We start from the raw sequence: 18499 nt of genomic DNA, 5'->3' as shown, positions 1-18499 counted from the left end.
TAGCAAGGAGGCATTACAAAGAAAATCATAGATCAACCACTATACTGAAGCTAGAAGCAGTGGTGTACCAAGGGGGGAGTGTAAGGGGGTCAACCAGATTACAAGCACTAAAGGGGTGCAGTCGGCACTTCCCGCCCTTCTCTGCTGTTGATATTCAAGAAGGTGTGTATCCAACTTGCGCTTGAAATTCGGAACAGTAGTCTCCGCCACAACCTCCTCTGGGAGAGTATTCCAAGCGCCAACCACTCGCTGTGTGAAACAGAACTTCCTAACATTTGTCCTAAACCTGCTGCCACTCAGTTTCAGGCTATGACCCCGCGTCCGTGTCACCTCCGAAAATGTTAGTAATTCTGTTTCCTGGTCTATTTTATCAAATACTTTTAATATTTTAAGTCTCTATCATATCCCCTCGCAATCTTCTCTTCTCGAGGGTGAATAGTCCCAGTTTTCTGAGGCGTTCTTTGTAGCTCAAATTTTCCATACCTTTGACTAGTTTCGTGGCTCGCCTCTGCACCCTCTCCAACAAAGTCAACTAATCTAGCTTGTTTAGTTTTACGATGGGTGTATCGATGTTCTAGTGTTCACTGCAGTGTATAAAATGGTGCCTTTTCTTAGGTACACCCTTGTTGTGCGAGTTGTAGATTGTGTTTTTCAAATAGAGGAGGGGGATGTTAAAAAATGATTGGCCCCTGGTGTCACACCTTAAGAAGAGTTTGAAACGGCAACAATTTTCAAGTGATTTAGAGGTGTTTGCAGATGCAGAGCAGTATTTCAGTGACTAGACATCGGAGTATTTTTTTGGAAGGATTACAGAAACTTCAGACACAATGTGCCAAATGTGTGGAACTTAGGGGTGAATATGTAGAATAACTTGTAAGTTTCATGGTTCCACGTTATTCCCTTCTGGTTGGGCTGAGAACTTTTCAGCACCCCCTCGTGTTTTGCACAATATTAGGGGACATGCATCACTGTTTCTTTGGTGTTGCACTGTATGGCAGTCTGGCTTCTTGGTGGTTCAATGTAACTTTTATCTGCATATTTTTGTTTTTTAGTTTGTGATTACTTATTCCATACTTGGCGATGGTGTTTCTGTGTTCTGTGTGTATGAAAGACATGGTTTTCTGTTAACATTGACTGTACTAATCTAGCTTGTTTAGTTTTACGATGGGTGTATCCATGTTCTAGTGTTCACTGCAGTGTATAAAATGGTGCCTTTTCTTAGGTGCGAGTTGTAGATTGTGTTTTTCAAATAGAGGAGGGGGATGTTAAAAAATGATTGGCCCCTGGTGTCACATTTGCTAGGTATGCCACTGGCTAATGAGATATGAGAATGAGATAAACTAGAAGCAAGAATGGGAGGGTAGAGACTGCAAAAATCTCTAGTAGGTCAAATTGTCATGGCATTAAGATAAGCAGGCAGGCAGAGCAATTGCATGAGTGACAGAACAGGTAGAGAGGCAAGAGAGTGGGTGCCAGATGTATATGAAAATTAAGCTTGCAATTTGCCCAGGTACAATCACTAATCCTGGTCAGACCACTGGGTCGCAGAGATAGAAAGGACAGCAAGTGCATGAATGATCAGTTGTCAAAGATGATTCTGGACTGAGGAAAGTTGTTCAGGATGGTAGCATCTTGTGATGGGATACCACAGGGATTTACACTATTAACCATTTTGTTCCGTCTCTATTTTCAGCCTCTGTGATCATCATTTCATTAACTGAGGATTAAATGGAGATTTTTCTTTGCAAATGTCTCTAATTAATTTTCCCAGTTCAGAAGAATGATTGCTGAATTAATGCATCAATAAGATAGCCTTACAAGAGAAAAAAAAATTAAAATAAGTGGAATGTGGAGGAGATGCCAGCGGTACAGATTTCATGCTGCTGCTATGGCTGGTTGGACTTCTACTGTGGGATGGTGGATCAGGAAATAGCCTCTGGTTCAGCATAAAAACATGTGCTTTGCATGCAGAACCCTGTTTCCTGCTAGTCTTTTCTCTTTTCATTTCTTCTCCCCCTTCTTGAGCTTTGGTTGCTCAAGCAGGGGAGCCAGGGAGGAGAAACATGCTGTTCTTTCCATATTAACCCTTCCCTTTCTGCATCTGCATTTTTCCCTCCCTCTACTCATCTATCAGTAAGGTACCAGTAGGGCAAGGAGCTTCCATGTCTGCTGTCTCCCCCTTCTGTCTTAACCAATTAATCTCTTTTCTTGAGGGCCTCTCTCCATTCTCTGAGCCCACAGAGCCCCACTACTGTTATTTTCCTTTAGCTTAACATGATGGATCTGCAGCAAAGTACAGCACTCAAAAATATGTTTATCAAATAATATAACTCTCACCATAATTATTTTGTGTAAGAGTATTATATTTGATCTCTACCTGGTACTGTGAATTACATCAAATACTTAATACTGAATCTCTGGCAGGCTAGAGCTGTTAGTGTTTAGGGTAGATAAAGGCCTTACCTTTCAATTACTTTGAATAATCACATACAGCGTGGTTCTGAACTTTGCTCACAGAAGAGAAGGAAGTGCAAGAAAATAAAAACTGAATTATCAGCAGGAGCAAAATCTATATAATTGACTGTTGAGCACCATTCTGTTGCTTACATGTATGCTAAATAAGATGCTGAACTCTTGACAAAAAGTGTTTCTAACTTACTTATAATTAAAGGTAAAATAATATTGAGCATAGTATTCTATAACATATATACATGATTTCAGAAAATTGATGCTCTTAAGACATTTGGAGGCTCATTTTCAAAGCACTTAGACACACAAATTACCATAGGTTACTATGGTTCTTTGTGTGTCTAAGTGCTTTGAAAATGATCCCATAAGGGTAAATTCTTGTACAATCCCACTTTATTCCACTTTATTTTGGGACCAGTGGGTTATTTCTGTCTACTCGCCAAGACTTTGTAGGAAGCCTCAAACTTCAGAGACTTAAACCCCTCTCCCTTTTACCTCATTATTGTCCTTGTAAACATCAGTTTTCCTTCCTTTTAGTCAGACTGTAGGAGTTTATCTTTTCTGCTTGTGTTTTATTTTGTGTAATTTCAGTTTGTGGTTTTTGCCCTTGTGTTGCGGAGGTTCCCTGCGGGGTCAGCTCTGATTGCAGGAGATTGCAGACCTTTGGAAAAGTCTGCTTCTGGAGGGGATTCCTGCTTGTAAGTAAACTCTCTGGACAGCCTGCACATCAGATCGGGGCTTAGGGACCGTTCCCTTGGGAGCTTGCTCACACCAGGTTCGTCCGCTAGAGCTTCAAGTGCAGTCTGCGTGGCTCTGTGGAGGTGCACCCCGGGATCGGAACCAGACAGTGTTCCTCCTCCAGATACCGGCGTGGCATGTCCAAGGGTGGTGGAGGTACCTGGCTATGGAGGGTGGGGCAGTCAGAAGAATCCAAGTCCAGCTTTCTAGCTATTTGAGACAGAGGATATCCCTGTGAGCTGTTTCAGCTCTGTCTGCAGTGTGTTCCAGTCAGCATGTTTCTGTGAGTACAGGTTGACAGCCTGAATCAGTGATTTGGGGGGGTCTTAAAAAGGTTTTTTGGGGGGTTTCCTTGCATGCCCTACACCCACCCCTAAAATCCTAAAATCGATGTTTTTTGAGAGTTCTTTTGGCTTTCCCAGGCTATTTTTATCAAAATCGGCACCTCTGGTGGCCATCTTGGATTTTTCCTGATTTGAAGTTATTTTTTGCACTTGCCAGCTTTGTTTTTGAAAGAAAACCACATAAATGGCCTCCCTAGGACAGGAGGTGGTGGATGGCTGTCGGATGTGCAGCCGTGTTCCACATATGCTGCGACCCAAGAGGGTGTGAGGCTTGCCCAGATTCGATGCCTTCAAACTCCAAAGAGTCTTCTAGTGCCTTCTGCCCTGACTCCCACAAAAATGGCTTTGGGGATCCTGGGGAGTGCACAGGCAACGCTATGGCAAAATGCAAGCGCGTCTTGGGAGATAAACCTCATAAATCCTCCAAACATTCCAAATCTGGTACACAGAATTCAGCTCCTGCTACAGAGGATGAGTTTTCTCCAGATTGTTAATATGCTGTATCAAGCATACTTGGTTAAAAAGTCTATGCCTGTCTCCCTTCCACCGGCCTCTATGCCAGTCACAGGGACCCCCTGCTCCTTTGGACCAAGGTCTTTTCTCTTGCATCTCCTTAGGGGTGCCGGCAGGTGCCAAGCTGGTAGTGCCTGAGGTTGCACTAGATATGCTTTCCATACCTCTGCTTTTGCAGAAGGGCATCTGCAGATGTGGCGGATCTGGTGGATCTCCAGGATCTGAACCAGTGTGGAGCCCCTGATTTGGGGGAGGATCCCACTGTGCGCAGATTTTTCAAGCAAGCACATCTTGTGGATTTGATTTCTGAATCTCTCCAGAAATTAAAGCTGCAGTCTGAGCAGCCTGTCACTGCAGAATGTTCCCTCATGAGTGACCAGAGGCCACAATCTACCTCTTTTCCTGATCATCCTGACCTTTTTCGGATTCTTACGGACATCTGGGAGACTGCTGAGGGTCCCTTGAAATGTGCTCACACCATGGCATGGCTTTATCCCATGGCAGATGTCTTTTAACATGTGTTTTGCTTCTCAGGAGGTGGATTCCTCGGAGGCGCAGGTCACCAATTGCACTTCTCTCCACAGTGACGGGAGAGTGGCCTTAAAGGATGTTCGGAATCTGAGGGGCATCAGGGTGTTCAGCAGGTGGTACAGTTGTTGCAGCACCTGGGCTGTTTAATCAACTTCAGAAAGTCCAACTTGGAATCTTAACTTAGTTCTCCATGGTCTGGTTCATCTGCCATATGAGCCTCTGGAGCAGACATCCCTTATGGATATGACGATCACTTCCATGGCCATGCCCCCTTCTAAGTCACATGCTAAAAGATTTGCATGTAGATCTTTATAGAATAATGCTTAGCAAGATGTGCCTGCAAATCTAAATTGTTGCCAATTCTGATAATTGATGTACTGGTGCTAATTGGCTCATTAGCCAATTTAGTTGCACGTGCATCTCATGACAGCTTGCAATTTTGTGCATTTATAGTCTGGGGCTTAATGTGTGGTTAGCATGCAGTAACAGGCCACCACCCAAAGGTGTTGAGGAGTTGTATGCTTATTTGACTTTTGCCATACGTACAATGTTGCATTATTGTATTTTTCTGAAATATTTTCTAAGGAGGCATGGCATGGGCAGAGAGTGGGCATGGAAGCATAACCCATTATGCTTACTGCAAGCTCACTGGATAATGCAGCGTTAACACAGGACAACTTAGTGCCTCCTAAACAGGAGGTGGTAAATGGTCCTGAATCAACATCAGCAGGTACTGCGTGCTAATGTTTCTATTAATTCACAACTTGCAATGCGAAATTGAGGGCGTGACCCCAAAAGGTGCCACGTTAAATCTGGCCTTAGCATGGACCGTCTCTTAAATACATTGTTGTACGGCACTGTATATGCCTATCAGCGCTATAGAAATGTTAAATAGTAGTAATAGTAGCATGTGGTAAAATCCTGCATTACAATTAGTTAAGCCCAGATTTTAGCTCTCTTTAGTAAAAGAGCCCTTAACCTACTTAACCCAGGAATAAGCAGTGGATGCTCCCAAGTCAACCTTAATGATGGTTCATGGAATTTTCTTCCGGAAACTTGTTCAGACCTTTTTAAAACCCTGCTATGCTAATGGCTTTTACCACATTCACTGTCAATGAATTCCACAGCTTAAATTAGACACTGAGCGAAGAAGTATTTTCTCTGATTAACTTCACTTGTATGCCCCTATTTCCTGTACGTTTGGAAAAAGTAAACAAATGATCTTATCTACCTGTCTAACTCCATTTTTATTATATAGATCTCTTTCATGTTTTCCCTTATCCTTCTCGTCTGTAAGATAAAGATCCCTGGTCTCTTTAGCCTTTCCTCACAGAGGAGTTCCATCCCCTTTATTATCTTGGTTGCCCTTTGCTATTTGCTGACTTGCAAATTCATAAACGACTAAACACCAAAAAAGCTATCATTATCGACAAACACTGAATAACTTTCTCATTATGTTCTTATTACCAGTCAGTGTAGCAAAATTCATTGGGCATCTGCTATAGCTCCTGATGTACAAGAGCAAACTCTAGGGCTCAGGACAATAATTGCAGCATTACAGGTTGCCAGAAAGCTGTCAGCTGGAGCACTGATGGAGACTGGCCACAGAGAGAAGGACCTTGCAGGGCTAAAATGTAAAAAAAAAAAAAAAAAAAAAAAAATAGGGGGCGGGGCAAGCACCGGAGGGAGAGAAATAAGGACAGGACTTAGAAAAGGGAGGCATGCCACAGGGACGAGGGTATGGCATGTGAGGGAAGGGGGGGGGGGGTCCAATCATGGAAGCCAGGGAGGGATCTGATTAAAGTAGCAGGGGACATGAGTTGCAGTCCCCTCCTGGCTCAGCCATTTTGCAGGCACAGACGAGAGGTGACATGGGCAAGTGAGGGCGACCCAGAAGCTCACAATGGTGGGATAAGGGAGGATTCATACTCCACATTGCAACTGATGACCCCCTTGAACGGAGGGGCCTGCCCGAACCGTGAACAGTTGTCCCTACCCTCTTTTGGATGGTGGGGGAAAGATAAAAGGGGACATGCAATGGGGCCTGGGAAGCTTGATGGTGACCCGGGCTAAATGGACTCAGAGCGATCTGCTTATATGGCAGTGCCTATCGATCACCGAAGACACTTTGGGTTATTGCAAAGTTGCATTAGTGGAGTGGTCCCTTCAATGTGCACTATGACTTCAGGTCTACCTAGAGTTTGTGTAGCCAGGTGAAGGTTAGCATAAGTTAGGAATGCTCTTTTGACAGTTCTTAATTGGGTAGGATAATTAGGTTTGAAACAATGTCTGTGACCCTGATAATTATTGTAATTGTAGGTATGAAAAAAACATCTGTAGCCATACTGCAGCTTTTCTAGCAGAAGATTCATTGGTCTCGACTTTAGTATTTAAGGGGAAAAGGAGAGTGGGAGGGAGCAAAGAATAGGGGGAGGGTGGAAGGGCCAAGCCCTCATCGAGCAGGGGCGTACAATACAATGAGCATGCTATAGCAGGTAGCAGACCCTTGTGACCTCTCCAATTCATGTACAAACAGAATACACAATGGCCTTACTCTTTTCTTTTAATTTTTTTTTTACAGCATCAGGCACAAGACCCTTTCTTATCTTTTGTGTATCCATTTTTTGCTTCCTCATAAAATATTAGTTGGTTTCTTTATTATTCCCCCCTCCCCCCCAAACGAATCATCTTGTTTAGGGCAGTGCAAATGGTTTTGATCATATTTAAATGATGCAGCATGCTGACTGAAGTGTGTGGGAGAGCACTTTGTGCTTCTTGGCTCCTAGTTGAAGCCAACATAGTGGGAATGTGCTTGGATGCGTATGTCCAATATAGGACAATGAAGGTCTTGCATTTGATAATGAATTTTGCGATTCAAGTAGGGGTTTTAAAACAGCACGCTAAAGGTGTTTGACATAATTAAATTGTGCCAGAAAAAGTGTACAAGTCACATTGTGTGAATTGAAAGATTGGCATTGTTCCTCCTAATTATCGATTCAATTTCATACTAGAGTAGGGGAATTGAGACTTGTATAATGTCTTTTTGTAGTTATACAACCACACTCAAAGCAGTTTACATCAGTGTAGGATTAAGTGACTTGCCCAGGGTCACAGGAAGATTTGAACCCACAACCGCAGAGTGCTGAGGCTGAAGCTCTAACCACTATGCCACACTCTCCAGACTATGAACAATTAAGTTTGTCTGGAGTGAATTTCATATGTGTCCAATCGCAATGACTAGCAATGAACACATCGCTCTGTGATTCATAGTGCATTCATTTTTATTTCAGATAGAGTACAATGAATACCTCTTCCCTGGAAATTGACTTCCTTGACTTCAGTGAGGAAGGGAAACTGTATGCAGTTGACTCCTTAAATAACTTAAATAAGCTAAACCTTTGCACCGATGATTGTCAGGACCATTTAAGTAAGTACAAATGAAATGCAAACCGGTGTGCATGCCAAGATCTCAAAGTTAAGTCAATTAGTGCATATTAAATTTCTATTAAAATATATGTGTGAAATGAACTGAAAAAAAATACACTTTACAGTCAAGAAATAATCCATACAAAACCAATTAATTTTTTGCCTGTACATATGCTTAAAAAGGATGTTTTCATCTGTGAAAATAATTGATGTAAAAGAACAAAGGGGGTTAGAGAGAGAATCTATAAAATCATACTCATTTCACAGACATAAAGGGGTGGATTTAAGAAAGGGTACCAAAATTTAGTGATTTTAGTGCATTCTAAATGCTAACACCTCCATAGAGCTTGTGTTAGTATTTTTCATTTAGCGTGTGGTTTGCACGCACTAATCTTTTGCGCACGCTAAAAATGCTGGCGCGCCTTAGTACAAGGAGCCCTGATTCTATAAAAGATGCCTGAAGTTAGGCGCTTAGATGGTGCGCCTAGCTGATCTGGGTACCTAACTTAGGGCTAGATGCACAAAACACGGTTGCTAAGACCATGTGGGTCACTGTGGGCCAATTGTTTTGGCCGATTCTGAAACAGCGACCAATGTTCCAACAAGTTTGCATGCAAATGATTTTCTTGGAGGTTTGCTGTAATCCCATCTGATTGGTCACTGTAAAAGTGCCTTTGACACATGTGCAGAGCCGGTTTGGAGAAGCCCAAACAGCTGAGTGGCCAGGGGAAGCCCCAAAGCAGCCTCCTGCCACTCAGCTGCTGGGGCTTTTTTCTATTTTGCTTCCAGGGGTTTAGGGGGATATCATTTTGGGGGGGTTGGCTCCACTTTTTTTTTTAATGGGCCAGATATTGTGTGTGTGTTACACACACACACAACCTCTTTGCTTATAAAAACAGAAAGAAAAAACAGGCAGAGCTATCGCTTTTATTTTTCAGGTCAGTATTACAGATTCTGGCATGCAATGTTATGCGATTGACTGGATGTTTGATTTTAATATTAATGACCTCATTTTAATAGTAATGAAGTCGTTTGCACTCCAGAATTGGAGAATGTATGACCACATGAAAAACCACATGGTGAGCCGTTTTGAGAATCAGGTCGGCAAATTCCGTCGGTCGCTAAACCAGTCAGACTGGTTTAGCGCACATTGGTACATGATCAGAGTTTTCTGCCTCTAGCCCTTAATTATTTAATAAACTTAATTGCTTTTAATGAGTAATTAGCAGCTCATAATTGGCAAAAATTACAATTAATTGGATGGTAGGCGCCTACGACTTTCAGGTAGGCTCCTAGTCCAAGGCACCTACCAGAAAGTGAGTGTGGTTAGGGGCGGATCGTGGGCAGACCTTGGGTGTGATTTGCATGTAAGCACCTAAACTGGACTTAGGCACTGGTATTTAGACCACGAAAACCCTGGCATAAATAGGGATGCCTAAGGTTCAGGCACTTGCTGGCACCTAAATCCACTTTAGGCGCCACTTGGTGTAATTCTTTAAATAGCGCCTAACTGAAGATTGACACGCAACTGTTATTTCATTTTGTGGCGTCTCCAAATGAAATAACATTTGCCAACAAACTCTGTGAAGCGCGGTTAAAATCTTAACATAATGGAAAATATATTTGGGAGTTGGTATAGCAGAGCGCTGCAGAAACCTCGACCCTGAAAAAGTAAAATTGAAACTTGATTGCATCGGGAGAGGCACTCCTTGCATTAAGCCTAAACAGATAAGTGACTTTTATTATAAATATAAATTAATGATATCCACAATGAATATGCATGAGAGAGATTTGCCTTCACTGCCTTCTTGGGATGCAAATCTCTCTCTCATGCATATTCATCGTGAATATCCTGAAAGCCTGGCCTGCCAGTAGATCTCGAGGACCGGACTTGGGCAGCCCTGGATTAGAGTATAAGAAGAAAAGTTTAAAAAGTTTGATCCGATGACAAGTGAAGCCCATGAGGTGAATACATCAATATAAACCGTAAAGGAGCCTGCTGAGGATCGAAAAAAGGCTATGAGAGTATCTGGGGGATATTTATATTTATATTGATTGTGAAGAATTTACCCTGGAAAAAATAGCTAAATAATAATTGCATACTTATTATGAGAACATTTTTTCATGTAATGACCAGTAAGAAAGATTTTCTGGCCATGAAAACCTAACAAAATGACTATTTCTATACTACCTGCTGAAGTCTCTGCTATACTTTTCCCTCACAATAAGCTTGTTTAATCCATCAGTAGCAGTTAGTGAATTCCTCAGATACTCCGCCATCAAGATTTCATTGCAACAAGATCTTGACAGTGAAGATGCCACTGTCATGATATTCCTTATAACCAGGACAGGATTAATTCGTCGAGGGCCCCTAGGCACACAAGTACACTGGGACCCCCTGCCCTGCCCCACCCCACCATACGCTCAAGCGAAAATGGGAAGCTTTGGGCAAGCAGCACCGCTTGCACAATTACAGTTCCTGTTGCCTTTCTTACCCGCATTGCTTGCTTGGCTTACTTTCCGTCGATTGGGGGGGGGGGCTGCGTTGCTGATCGGGGTGAGGCCCGTGTTGCCGATTGGGGGGCCCACATTGCCGATCGATGCTGGAGGGTTCCATCGCCGTTTGGAAAAAACAATGTTGATGCCCTTCTTCATCGGGCCCCCCTGACCATTTCGGGCCCTAGGCACATGCCTACTTGACCTATTGGTTAATCCTGCCGTGCTTATAACTAGATATCCTTGTCCGTCCCCGCGGATAACCACGGGAAACCATCCCCATGTCATAATCTTTGATCGTACCTTTCCGGAAATGAATATAAGCATGCTGTCCAGTCAATTGTATTGTCCAGCATTGATTATTGTAATTTTGGGTTTTTTTAGGGGTTTCTATGACAGCTTTGCATGTCTTACAGGTTACCCAAAATTCTATTTGAAGCCTTTTTGGAGTAGGGAAATATGATCACGTGTCAGATTATTACATCAAACTTTATTGGCTTAGAATGGAACACAAGGTTCAATATAAATTGTTCCTGCTAATTTATCTGAGTATTTATCGGCAAGCACCAACATACTTGATTGATAGCATTTCATCTTATGCTCCCCTCCAAAAACTACGTTCTGCAGGAAGGAAATAAGATTACAAACAGCAAGAGCGAGCGTTTTCTCGTGCATAGGCCCCGCAGAATGGAACAAGCTCCTGACCTACAGTATATAAGGCAGCAAGGAAATGTAAAGGCTTTTAAAAGATTGTTGAAACGGTATTTATTCTGTGAAATGAAATATGGGTGTTGAAATCTCGTTTATTTTCTATAGTAGAATAGTGGATATTGTAGTGAAGAAAGATGCATTTTTTGTTGTCTGATTTTGTATGGATGCTTGTTATGTATAATATGTATATGATTTTGTGATTATAAATAAATAAATAAATAAACTAGAAACTATTCTTTAAAGAGAGAGGGACTAATCAGAGCATGAATGGGCACAACCATTGACCCTCAAGCCTTGCATTAAAGAATGCTGGTGTAGAAGGACTAAGGTTGAGATAGACAGTAAAGAATGACATGGGATGGTTTCCCGCAGTTATCCACGAGGACAGGAACGGTGATGAATTCTGCCACCGTGTCATTCTCTAGTCTAAGGTCACTAATGGAAGAGTCTTGAAGTGTTTTGCTTCTTTTCTGTCTGGGAGAAGGCAACCAGTGATGGTTAAGAACAGATGTTCAATATGGAAATCTTTTGTGACAGGGATAGCTCAGGGATTTATGCTATTAACCATTTTGTTCAATGTTTGTCCCTGTACCCTGCATTATCACTTTACTCTTCCAGGGCTAAACATTGATATTCAGTTGCATTTCCTAATTCCAATGAATGGTTTCTCTGTGCTAGATATTATCTCCAGTTGCATGCCTATGGGTCAAAAGTGGTTTTCTCAAAAGAAATTGGCCTTAACTCTTGTACAAAGAGAAGTTCCCTGGATAAATTGTTTGTCTATCTCCTTTCCTATTCTTGTTAGAAATTAGAAATCTGGATGTTGTTTGATGCTAATTATTCATTGAAAATCAAGTTAAAATAACTGCTAAAGCCATTTTGCACATGCTTACATTAATATGACATGAAATATCTTCCTGTTGAAGAATTTAGGATGGTAATTCAGTCAGCCAGTGTCCAATCTACAAGCTGATTGTAGCGTGGTATATGTTGATGCAGTGAATTAGTTAATGCATGTACTGCTACTAGTTCAAAATGCAGTGGCTGGACTGCATACCAATGCTGACCTGCACAAACATATCACCCCATAGTTAAAAAAGTGGTAAAGACTTTCAAAGCCTTGAAAGGTGAAGGCCACACTACTTGAAAGACATGATGACACCTCAGGTCAGTATTCATTCTCTTTAATCATTAGATCCTTGGATCTCATATAGTATTTGAGATTACATCCTCTCATTTGGCAGTGACTCATGACCAAGCCTTCTCCATTTTTGTACCCATGTTATAGAATTCTTTACTTATAGAAGCTCAAACAAAGAGACTACTCAGAATTCTCTGGGGGGACCCCCCCCAAGATATATGTTTAATGCTATGAGTCTGTATTTTAATTTACAATTTAGGTGTGTGTCTATTTTATGTATTCTACGTTAAATGTTGACTTTTAGGGATATTTTCAGAACACAAAAACGTCCAATAATCACAGAAGTGCCTTCTAAGGTACCCCACTGCTCTACTGGAATGTCTATGTGGCCAGTCTATCATAATGCTGGCCTCTACCACTTCTACATGTTGCCTATTTGGACATTTCTAACTTGGACTTTTTTGGTCGAAAATGGCGAATAAAATTAGACGTCCTGGGGATTTAAAAAAAAAAAAATTATTATTTGGATGACCTGTCCTGTTTTGTGGGAAACGTCCAAAATCGGGCCCAGATGTCCTATCAAAAATGGCCCTCTTTGTGATTTGTTGCAGACTTTTGTAATTGAAATGATGTAATACAAGCAAAGAGGAACAAATAAATAAGATGCTATGTGCCCATTTTATCAAGCTGCACTAGAGATTTTTAGCGCTAGCTGGCATGGTAAATGCTCTGATGCTTTTAGAAGTTCTATGAGAGTCGGAGCACTTACCTTGCTGGCCCACGCTAAAAACCTCTAGTGCAGCTTAATAAAAAGGAGGGGGGAGGGGGAATATCAATGCTGGTAATATGTAAAAGGTTGTTTATTTGTTTATTCATTAATTATAGAAAAATTTATAGCCCATGCTATCTTCAATTCTAACATATATAATAAAAAAGACAATAAAGCCAAAGACAGAGTAATTGATGTTTTTTGGTATCACCAGAAATTGATCTGCATAATTAGAAATTAAACTTTAATATTATAGGGAATACTCCTGTAAGGTAACGAAAGTAGCATTTCAATAAATTAAACCTTGCTACTAAGGATTTTTAATAATGACCAGATGCACACATATTTGATTTTCTTAACCTAGGCATTTCCAAATTTTGATGCAACTATCTCATCGGTCATCTGAATCCTCCCTCATCAAATCATCTCTAGACCTCATAGACATTCCAAATAGTACTGTATCATAAGATAATGCCACATTATTTTCTAATAAACTATTAATTTGGCCCCAAATTGATTTCCAAAAATCCATAATAAATGGATAATAGAACAATAAATGGTCTAAAGTCCCTGCTTCAAGATGACAATGCCATCTATCAGACTTAGAGCAATTTAATTTTTGTAAACGAACAGGGGTCCAGAATGCTCTATGCAACAGAAAAAACCATGTTTGTCTCATAGATGCAGACATTGTACATCTCATCCTCCAAGACCAAATTCGTGGCCATTGAGACACAGTAATTTGATGCTTAATCTCAATGCTCCAAATGTCTCTAAGACCAGTCTTTGGTTTTTTTATTCATAAATCCAGATATTAATTTGTACCACTGAGCAGCCTGGTGTCCTAGGAAGTCCACATGAAAGCATAAGAACTCCAAACTATATTGATTATTTAGATTTTTCCACTCAGGGAACCCCACCTGAATGGCCTGCTTCAGTTGTATCCATCTAACTTTGTGATTTATTAAGGCTATATTTATGTTTCAACTGTGAAAACTCAAGCAGTTTACTATTGGAAATAACGTCTTCTAATACACGTATTCCTGAAATCATCCAATGATTCCAGATGAATGGGGTGGGGGGAGGGGGGATTTTATTATATGGTATAAGCGTTATGAGATGTTGAAAGGATGGGAGGGAAAGGGATAATTCTATTATGAAGAATTGTAGAATTTCAAGTGATATATTTAAGTTAAAATGGTTGATACCTTTTGATGCACTTGATGTAAGTTATAAAATTGAATAAAGAATTAAAAAAAAAAAAAATCTCTAGACCGTCACCTTATTTCCTTTTCGCTTTCCTCTCCCCCCTCCCCCCCCCCAATCCTGAGCCTCCTTACATACGTTCTCCTTCTGAACCCTGAAATGGCAGAGCTGTTCATGGCAGCCCTTTTGTGAGCAGGAAGGAAATAGATTATCTTTTTGGCCAAATCTTTGATTTCTTGCAGTTTCTGAATGAAAAACAATGATTTCACAAAAATTTTGCAGAAAGAAAAACTTGTCCAAAAAGTGCTGCAGGAATTTCACCTGATCTTTAGATATACCAAGGTAGAGTGAATGGGTGGGAGGGTGGGAAGGCAACGAGAGGTAAAGTCTAAACTAAACTAAGCCTTAAGTTTATATACCGCATCATCTCCACGGAAGTGGAGCTCGACACGGTTTACAAAGCTTAAAAATACAAGAAGAGAAGGGAGAGAGAATTTACAAGAGCATATGAAAAGAGGGGAAGTAAGCAGGAGATGTTATATATTAGAGAAAAGCCAGGTTTTCAGTTGTTTTCGGAACAGTTGGAGGGAGCCCAGGTTCCGCAGTGGGATAGTGAGATCGTTCCAAAGGCCCGTGATTTTGGAGAGGAGGGATCTTCCCAGTTTACCTGCGTGGAGGATGCCATGTAGAGAGGGGAAGGATAGTTTATGTCTGTGGGCTGATCTGGTGGTAGCAGGCGTTAGGGCGAGGAAGGATCTACCCAGTAATATTTAAGTCAGACTTGAAATGGGTTTTTTTTTTTTGCATTTTTTGACAAGATCTATAGCAGTGATTGTTTCTGGGCAACATTCCATGTCATTTGGAGACAATTATTTTGGGCAAGCAGTTCTGCAAAATCTATTATTCTTCCTAGATGCCAACTTTCCCTCCAACCTTTAGGGTTTTAACAGGTTCATGTTTATATATAAAATATTCTTTCTTCATACTCATGATCCTTGCAGCTTGGAAGTTCCACATGTGGAATATAATACCCGCTTGTCCTTGCAGAAAGCAAAGTTACTTACCTGTAGCAGATGTTCTCTAAGGACAGCAGGTATATGTTCTCACAACCTGCTCTTCCTTAGTTGGGTTCTTAGCTTTTTTACTGAACTGATGGTTCTGTGAGCTGACCTCGGGCAGGAAGGCACCGGTGTGCGTGAAGTATGGGCACTGCCTAAAGATTTAAAGTGACAGTGCACTTGGCAGTGTCCATACTGGGTTCTGTGGATGACATCACCCACATGTATTAATATATACCCGCTGTCCTCAGAGACCATCTGCTACAGCCTTTATTTTTGGTGCATCCCGTATTACTTTAGTTGATTTTGGGCCTCAATAAAATATACTTTTTATGTTGTTGTTTTGGAACAACATTCATCTTGCGGAGGCTTTTATTGAAAAAAAACTGTGCTTTTGATCCTCCTGGGTCGTGCAGTTTTCTGTCCTCACTAGAGAATCCCTCTCCTAGAGCTGTGAACAATATTTCCAGACTGCTGTACCAAGAGGTAGCCCCTTGCCTGCTACATGGTATTCCCTGCAGAATAGGACTTATACAAAAAGAAAGATGCTGAGAGAAAAGCACAAAGCAAAAATAGGAGATATCTGGGAAAGTGAAAATAGTAGAAACACAAGATTCAAAAGTATATTTATTACAAAATGTTACTGTGTTATCCTACAATATCAGATGCGGAGGAAGGGGAGAGTGACTGAGAGTGGAGGATTAATAGTGCTTTAGGCCATAAGGCAAAATGTTTTTAGTATTTCAGCTTTAATATGCTTTCTTTGTTGAACAGAGGTACAACAATTAAATTATAATCAGTTAATGTAATATAACATATATGGAATGTAAATCCATTCTTCCTTTTGTTCTCATTCAAAGTAACGCATGCTATACCATTATATAGTAATGAAAGCAGTTTAAAAAATGTTACCCTTCCCAAGAATTAAACTCTGGAATTTGTTGCCAAAGAATATGGTAAAATCAGCTTAGCGGGGTTTAAGAAAGTTTTGGATAAATTCCTAAAAGGGAAGTCCCATAGGCCCTTATAGAGATGGCTTAGGGAAATCCACTTCTTATTGTTAAGATAAACAGCATAAAATCTGTTTTACTACTTCAGATCTAGCTAAGTACTTGGGACCTGGGTTGGCCACTGTTGGAAACAGAATATTGGGCTTGATGGACCTTCAGTCTGTCCCAGTATAGCAATTCTTATGTTCTTACGATTCAGAAAGTGATATATTTTGAGTTTCTCGTTTGAAACTCACTTTGGCCACATCGCTGGACCCAGGAGCAGGCAGGGAGGCTTGCCGGCGTGGGAGCACACTCTGCCCCTCCCCCCACCCGACGAGACTACACTGAGCCAGTTGGAAGGATCAGGAAGTTTCTCAGCACCCGTGTTTCTGTTAGTTTCTTTTTATTTCTTGTTTCTCATTTGAAACTCACTTTGGCCACATCGCTGGACCCAGGAGCAGGCAGGGAGGCTTGCCGGCATGGGAGCGCACTCCGCCCCTCCCCCCTCCCGACGGGACTGCACAGGGCCGACATCGCTGGACCCAGGAGCAGGCAGGGAGGCTTGCCGGCGTGGGAGCACACTCTGCCCCTTCCCCACCCGACGAGACTACACTGAGCCAGTTGAAAGGCTCAGGAAGTCTCTCAGCACCCGTGTTTCTGTTTACTTCTTGTTTCTCGTTTGAAACTCACTTTGGCCACATCGCTGGACCCAGGAGTAGGCAGGGAGGCTTGCCGGCATGGAAGCGCACTCTGCCCCTCCCCCCACCCGACGAGACTACACTGAGCCAGTTGGAAGGCTCAGGAAGTCTCTCAGCACCCGTGTTTCTGTTAGTTTCTGTTTACTTCTTGTTTCTCATTTGAAACTCACTGTGGCCACATCGCTGGACCCAGGAGCAGGCAGGGAGGCTTGCCAGCGTGGGAGTGCACTCCGCCCCTCCTTCCCACCCGACAGGACTACGCTGAACCAATAAAAGATTCAGCGCCTAACAGCACGCTGTCTAAGACGCTCATAGCACCTTTGTGAAGCGACCAAGAAACAATCCACCCCCACAACACTACCAAACGTAAAACCAACTGAAAACAGCAGCCAAATCACCAAAGATCCTTCTACTACCTTTCACCAACCACCAACCACCAAACAAAAAAATAAAAAAATTAAAAAAAAACCCCCAAATGAAGCTAACCTCACGAGCCCAGCACTTCATATTGTTAATCCTTCTTTTAACCAGTGGGAAGACAGCAGCAAATAACCTCCTCCCTACACCTGCTACAGATATAAATAAATCTCTCTTCCAAAATAGGAGAACATCAAGTGACAGAAACTCAAACCTACAATCTAACACTCTACACTCCATTACCACAACATGGGGAAGAAGACCAACACACACTAAGACTAAACCACACCGGCACACCAAATCACTTATATATCCAAACACAACCCACAACTATCACACAGAGATATCCACACTCAAATGCGCCTACTTAAATATCAGAGCGCTAGGTCCAAAAACAGAGCTTATAAAAACCTGGATAACACAAGAAAACCTGGTCTGTCTTTTCCTCACAGAAACCTGGCTAACCTCCGACTCAGACCCCAGAATAACTGAAGTCTGCCCACAAGGATACAAAATTACAGTGGTCTGCAGAGAAAACAAGAGGCGGAGGCCTAGCAATCTTAATCAAACAAGATCTAAACCTTAATATAATTGAGAAAACATCTAACCCGTACATGGACCTTTTAGCTTGCCAACTCTCAAGCACCACACTAAAAGACACACTAAACTGCATGCTCTGCTACATAGCACCGGGAAACTGGTCTTTAGCAAGAACCGAAGTGGAAGACTTCATATACCAAAACTCACTAATAGCAACCTACAACCTACTCCTAGGAGACCTAAATCTACACCTAGATGATCAGTCATCCAAACAAGTAGACAACTTTCTCTCATTTCTCAAAGCCTTATCCTTCCAAATGCTAAATCCACAAACAACTCATGAAAAAGGCCACCAACTGGATATTGCAGCCTTCATGACCCACCAACCATCCTTAACAGAAATTCATACATCTAACGGAACATGGTCCAGATCCATCTGGTCAGACCACT

General features: G+C 41.7%; 1 protein-coding gene across 4 annotated transcripts in view; it reads left to right on the top strand.

Moving 5' to 3' along the window:
* LSMEM1 (leucine rich single-pass membrane protein 1) overlaps nucleotides 1-18499 on the top strand; it is a 45223-nt gene that overhangs the window by 8349 nt on the left and 18375 nt on the right. For 2 of the 4 annotated variants that reach the window (XM_033959596.1, XM_033959599.1), the window contains exon 2: nucleotides 7886-8022. In XM_033959596.1, coding sequence (XP_033815487.1) covers nucleotides 7896-8022 — 127 coding nt within the window. In that variant the 5' untranslated portion in view covers nucleotides 7886-7895. Of the gene's footprint in view, nucleotides 1-3068; nucleotides 3168-7885; nucleotides 8023-18499 lie in introns of those variants that run through there. The other 2 variants (XM_033959597.1, XM_033959598.1) reach the window with 2 other exon arrangements.

This window comes from Geotrypetes seraphini, chromosome 9, assembly GCF_902459505.1.
Source record: "Geotrypetes seraphini chromosome 9, aGeoSer1.1, whole genome shotgun sequence".
Taxonomy (NCBI): domain Eukaryota; kingdom Metazoa; phylum Chordata; class Amphibia; order Gymnophiona; family Dermophiidae; genus Geotrypetes; species Geotrypetes seraphini.
This window is presented reverse-complemented; position numbering and strand designations above follow the sequence as displayed.